This window comes from Anomaloglossus baeobatrachus, chromosome 5 (assembly GCF_048569485.1).
Source record: "Anomaloglossus baeobatrachus isolate aAnoBae1 chromosome 5, aAnoBae1.hap1, whole genome shotgun sequence".
Taxonomy (NCBI): Eukaryota; Metazoa; Chordata; class Amphibia; order Anura; family Aromobatidae; genus Anomaloglossus; species Anomaloglossus baeobatrachus.
The window spans coordinates 499,802,703-499,808,702 of record NC_134357.1 but is presented as its reverse complement, the minus strand read 5'-3'; the positions used below and the strand labels follow the sequence as shown (position 1 = coordinate 499,808,702).

Sequence of the window (6,000 nt, the reverse complement as noted above, 5' to 3'; positions counted from 1 at the left end):
TATTTTATATATTATCACATTGTCATTCTCATAACTGGTGAGGACATGAGTTTAAGATTCTAGTCTGCTGGCCTTACACCTGAACAATTTGGAAGCTGTGAAGTTTGTGGTCAGATGGCCTAGTATTTTCTTTCCCTGGCTTAGTTCGAAAAAACAGATGCCCTCATCCCTAGTACTTTAACATGGGATTATTATGATATTACATCGTCATCTTCTTTTCATTCAGGTCCCTACAATATCGGATCCTCGCAGTGGAAATCTTCTGTATAAGATAATATTCCTGATTGACCCATCAAGGATGGATAGGGACAGGGACAAGATGGCGGAGAGGATATTACACCTCACCCTAGAGATCCTCTTCCGGCTTACTGGAGAGGTGAGAGATTCTGATGACGTCACATTACATCATTCTTATCTATGGGAATAACGGACAGAACTGGAGAGGTGAGGACTCTGGAAATGTCTGTAGTGAGATTTATTAATGTGTCTCTCCATAACCAGGATTACACAGTAGTGAAGAAGACCTCTAGTGAGCGCTGTCAGGCCCCTGTGTCTGAGGGATGGGGAAGACCCCTGAGTCCAATCCCGGGGCCTCCACCTCACTCCCTGATACATGAGGACATCAATGAGCAGAAGATCCTAGAACTCACCTACAAGATGATTGAGCTGCTGACTGGAGAGGTGACACTGCTGGGAATGCTGGGACATTATACAGTAACGCTATGAAGGGATCGGGGGATGACGGTATCATTGTATGTGTCAGGTACCTATAAGGTGTCAGGATGTCACCGTCTATTTCTCCATGGAGGAGTGGGAGTATTTAGAAGGACACAGAGATCTGTACAAGGACGTCATGATGGAGGTTCCCCAGAACCTCACATCACCAGGTAATAGGACTAAATACCCACAGCCTATAATTATCTGTATGTAAAGAATGAATTCAGTCCCTGTATGTGTTTCCTCCAGTTCTATCCAGTGAGAGGACAACACCAGAGAGATGTCCCCGTCCTCTTCTTCCACAGGACTGTAAACGTGAAAATCTCGATGTTCCTCAGGATCTTCAGGTAGATGAAGAGAAGGTGTCATGAAATTTTCCCTATGATGTGTAGACGGCTGTGAAGGTCTTGTGTTCAGTCTTGATTTATTTATTTATTTTACTCACTTGTATAGTGCTATTAATTCCACAGCGCTTTACAGATGTTTTATCCGCCACTATTATACACTGAACGGACAATTCATTGGCCTTTTCTAATTGGAGCTTTTCTGCATGGAAATTGAATCTGTGATCCCAGAAAGCAGCATACATCAAATGATCACTACTTAGTGGATTAGTTTCTTTGTGAATCCACATTAGAATTGAAGAAATAAGCAATGTGAGAGACTTCAAACAAGATAGCATCATGAGTGCTAGATATGCTAGGGCCAGTATTTGGAAACTTAAGCTTTGGGGGATGTTTGTGCAATAGCATCAAGAGTATATTGTGATCGAGAAAAAACAACCACTGAAGGAGGACCCTGTAGATGTAAATAACTGACTTATGGAAGAGGTAAAAGGAGGAGATAAAGAATCACTCTGAGGAAATGTGGATCTACAGTGATCGCAGTTGAATACTCTGGTGACCAATAAAGGCATCCAAAGACACAGCTCCTATTCCTTAGCGTAGATGGGCTATAACAGCTGATGACTAGTTTGTGTGTCATTGCTGTCTAAGAGAAAGGCGACTCCAGTGGTGAAATAGCGGAACAATTGGATCAATGACCAGTGGGTAACATTGCCTGGATGGATGAATCTAGATTTCTGTGGCATCATGATGATGAGAGGGCCAGAATTTGGTCTCTACACCATGTATCGATTTTACTCTTTTTGTCTGGCTGGTGGAGGTCAACTAATGGTTTGGGGAATGTTTCATCGGCTTACCCTGGGCTCTCTGATGCTTGTGGTTGAACTTTTACACAATAACGCTTACTTAAATGGGTTGTCCACTATTAAGAGAACCTCTTCTCAATCACTATGTTTCCCCCAAGTAAAATAATTGCAGCTATACTCACCTCTGGGGTCAGCAATGTCTTTCCCGAAGCTCACGTGACATTATGTCATTTGATACCTGTAACCAATCAGCAGCCGCGTCACTTTTTCCCCTTTTAGATGTAACTGACATCCAGAAGAAGTCAGAGCTGCGGCTGCTCTCTCGCACCCTCTGGATGCCGGGAGGGGTAAGTGAAGGGGCTGCTGATTGGTTGCTGACATAACAAAGCAGGTGCAACTTTATAAGTGTTTCTAACAAAGTGACCATTCAGTGTATGTTCTATACTTGTGTATATGGCAGGATTCAAGCTGATCTTAATTGGGGGCCTATTCATCAAGACTTGTTTTTTCCAACACACTTTATGAAAAATGCGTTAGAGAAAGATACACCAAATTCACTCAGAGGCATTTTCCTTTTAACCCCTTCACGACCCATGACGTACATGTGGATCATGTGAGGTTAATACCCGTGGCCTGCCGTGGGTAGGCCACGACGATCCGCGCACATATCTGCTGATTTCAACAGCTGACATGCGTGCCTGCTAGTCGCAAGTGGAATCGCCTTCCACCCGCGACTATTAACCCCTTACATCTCGCTGCCAAAATCTGGCAGCGAAATGTATATGCGCGCCGTCATTAGGGTAACTTACGTTGGCGCGTCGTCACATGACTTCTAATGGTTGCCATGGTGGCACAGGGTCATGTGATGACTCCTGTAGCTAACATGAGGCACTTTCTCTTAATGCCGGAATAGTACCGGCATTGAGAGAAAAGCAGCGTATCTGCAGATCTCAACTCTGCAGCTGTGATCTGGAGATATGGAAGAGTGATCAGACTGCTGATCCCTATAGTCCCCTAGGGGGACTAGTAAAATAAAAAAAAAAAATAAAAAAAAGTTTTAAAAAATAAAAAAAAAACCTAAAAGTTCAAATCACCCCTTTTCACCCCATTGAAAATTAAAGGGTTAAAAAAATAAAAAAATATAGACGCATTTGGTATTGCCACATCCAGAAATGCCCGATCTATCAAAATATAAAATCAATTAATCTGATCAGTAAATGGCGTAGCATAAAAAAAAAATCCAAACGACAAAATTACATTTTTTGGTCGTTGCAAATTTTGCGCAAAATGCAATAACTGGTGATCAAAACGTAGCATCTGCGCAAAAATGGTACAGTTAAAAGCATCAGCTCGAGATGCAAAAAATAAGTAATCACTGAGCCATAGATATCAAAAAATGAGAATGCTACGGGTTTCGGAAAATAGCGCAAAATGTGCCATTTTTTTAGACAAACTTGTGAATTTTTTTTAACCCCTTAGATACAAGTAAACCTATTTATGTTTGTTGTCTCCAAACTCGCACCGACTTCAGGCATCACACCCACACATCAGTTTTACCATGTAGTGAACACCGTGAATAAAATATCCAAAAAACTATTGAGATCACACGCTATTTTTCTACACTTGAAATGTTTTTGCTGTTTTCTGGTACACTATATGGTAAAACTTATGGTTTCATTTAAAACTACAACTCGGCCCGCAAAAAACAAGCCCTGATATGGTAAGATTGACGGAAAAATAAAAAAAAGTTACAGCTCTCGGAAGACAGAGCAGAAAAAACAAAAACGGAAAAACGCAAAATGCCCAGGGTGAAGGGGTTAATAAATTTGGATCAGAAATGTACTCCAGGCACAAACTGATCTACATTTCTGTTATTCATGCTACTTGTGTGGATTAATAATGATGAGTTGGTTTCACAAAGTTGGCGGGGGTGATATAAAAACACTAAAAGTTAAAAATGTTTGTGTTACTAGGAGTTGCATCAAATAAGGAAACATTTCACACAGTTTGACACCGGATTTTGTTCGTAATCTGTTTGATTAGTTGACTCCTAAATGTTGTGTAGGTTTTCTCATAATTTCTGGTATGGAAACTGCTGAATGGAGCAAGCGGCCAACAGGTTGGATATTTCTTCCCTTCCCAACAGGATAACGTTCCGTTTTTGTGCTTTCATTTCTTCTTCTACTTATTCTAAGAGCCATAACTTTTTTATTTTTCCATCGATTTTTCTGTAAAAGGGCTTGATTTTTTTGTTGTAAGTTGCATCTCTAAATGCCAACACAGGGAACTTGACGCCAAAAAATTATTTATCATGTTTTTGAGAAATTTTAAGTTACTCTTATTACTAATAGAGATGAGCGAACCCGAAGTTCGGTACGAACTCAGACTTTCCCGAGAAAACAAAGTTCGGGTTCAGAGTTCCTTTACAAATGCAAACCACTCATGCGAGTATCGCTGTGCTTGGGTATGTGACGCGCCCACGGGGTCTTGGGTGTTACTCGTCACCAGGCCGGTGTCGGTTTGGGATGTCACAGCGGCCTGGTCCGGGGTCTGTGACCCCGGCAGTGTCAATAAAAAATGATGGATGGAGTGGATGTAATGATTATTCGTGACACCACCTGTGGTATGCGGCCATCTGTGTGCCGCCACTGCGGAAGGTGCTCGCTTGGGCAGATGGTGTGACGCAGCAGAGTTGGTGCAGCTCTCCACAGGCAGAGCTGTGCCCCATGGACGACGGGAGTAGTAGTCGCCTATGGCGCAGAGGCGCGATGGTCAGAGCGCTGGTACTGATGGGACGACACAGAAGTTGCAGTCAAAGTTCTTTACTCACTGAAGTATCACCGCCTTTGGGAATACAGGGCTTCGTTGTTATGGGCCTCAGACTATCCCGGGTAGTTCGGAGGTCAAGGCCGGTGTGGGTTTCTGTGTGTCTTTTCTCTTGATATTCCCTCCACCCCAGCTCCTGGGCCGTGGAACGGGTCACAGGTGCCTGCTGCACTCCCCGCGAACTCTGGAATCCCCCCTTCTTCCTAAGAACCCGGACGAGCACTCCAGCTCCGGACCCTGGGTCTTTTCCTGCGCTTCCTCTCCTCTTGTCTGCTGTTGCTTTGACTGTGGTCTCGACTCGACTATGTGTGATGTTGCTCCTGACTTCTCCTGGTGGAGCCCCGCCTCCCGAGTTGATGTCCTAGTGGAACGGAGGTCCCATGTCTTGTGATGACCACCCCCAGCTCCTACCCTAGCTCACTGCAAATATTTCAAAAGACTGACCTGCACATCCTACAAGTGTGTATAGGTGCCAGCTGAAAAAAACCTAGCAAATACAAAATGGATACAGCCGCACACTAAATGCCATCAATGTATAAGGGAACTCTGGTACTGCATTACTGCTATATGAAAAAATGAGATTTTTAGCTTATGAATTGGCCAATGTAGGTAAGCCCGGAAACCAAACGGCAAGGTAAATCTCAATATTACGGGTCCCTAACTAAAATGCCACTATCTAGGTTAAAAACATCCATGCCTGGGCAGCAAGACTAAAAATCTAACTTGAAATGCCACTATGTGGACTAACCTCCATGTCTGGGCAGCTAGGACTCCTGGCTCCTGGACTCCTACCCTAGCTCAGTCCCAGTGGGAGAGCTCCTGTACTGTGTGTTGTATGTATTATGGTTTACACCGGTGAATGACTTCCTCCTTACCAGGAATGAATATGGCGCCTGAAGCCACAGGGGCGCCACATTTGCACAGTGCTCAGGCCCAGTGTGAGCCACTTGCAGTGCTTGATCGACTCGCAATGGGGGTAACAACAGCATGATCAGATATAGTGTGCAGCAAAAGAAGAAATGGAAAAACCTCGCCCACCCTCTCTCTGAAGTGTTCTGTCTATGGCTGTCTGCATGTGGGCGGCGATCCAAACTGCCAATCAGTGACTTCAAATGAAGTTCAGGTCAAGTCCAGGTCCAAAACTGAAAAGTTCAGCTGAACCAGCAGAACCTGAATTTCCACGGGTCCACTCATCTCTATTAACTAACACATTGAACCTTCTCAAAAAAGTGCAGTTGGCAACCTCGAATCACATGACCAGACAGTCATCTTGGACTTTGTGGACACACGTATGGCTACTGGGGAGT

The 6,000-nt window shown here is 43.9% G+C and overlaps 1 protein-coding gene across 1 annotated transcript in view; it reads left to right on the top strand.

Annotated features, from left to right (window-relative positions):
• Window positions 1–767: 767 nt before the first annotated feature.
• The window catches only part of LOC142311924 (uncharacterized), a 57,443-nt gene continuing 52,210 nt past the window's right edge, over window positions 768–6,000 (top strand). The window contains exons 1-2 of the mRNA XM_075350787.1: window positions 768–887; window positions 967–1,064. Of these exons, the coding sequence (XP_075206902.1) occupies window positions 803–887; window positions 967–1,064 (183 nt within the window). The 5' untranslated portion in view covers window positions 768–802. The remainder of the gene's footprint in view (window positions 888–966; window positions 1,065–6,000) is intronic.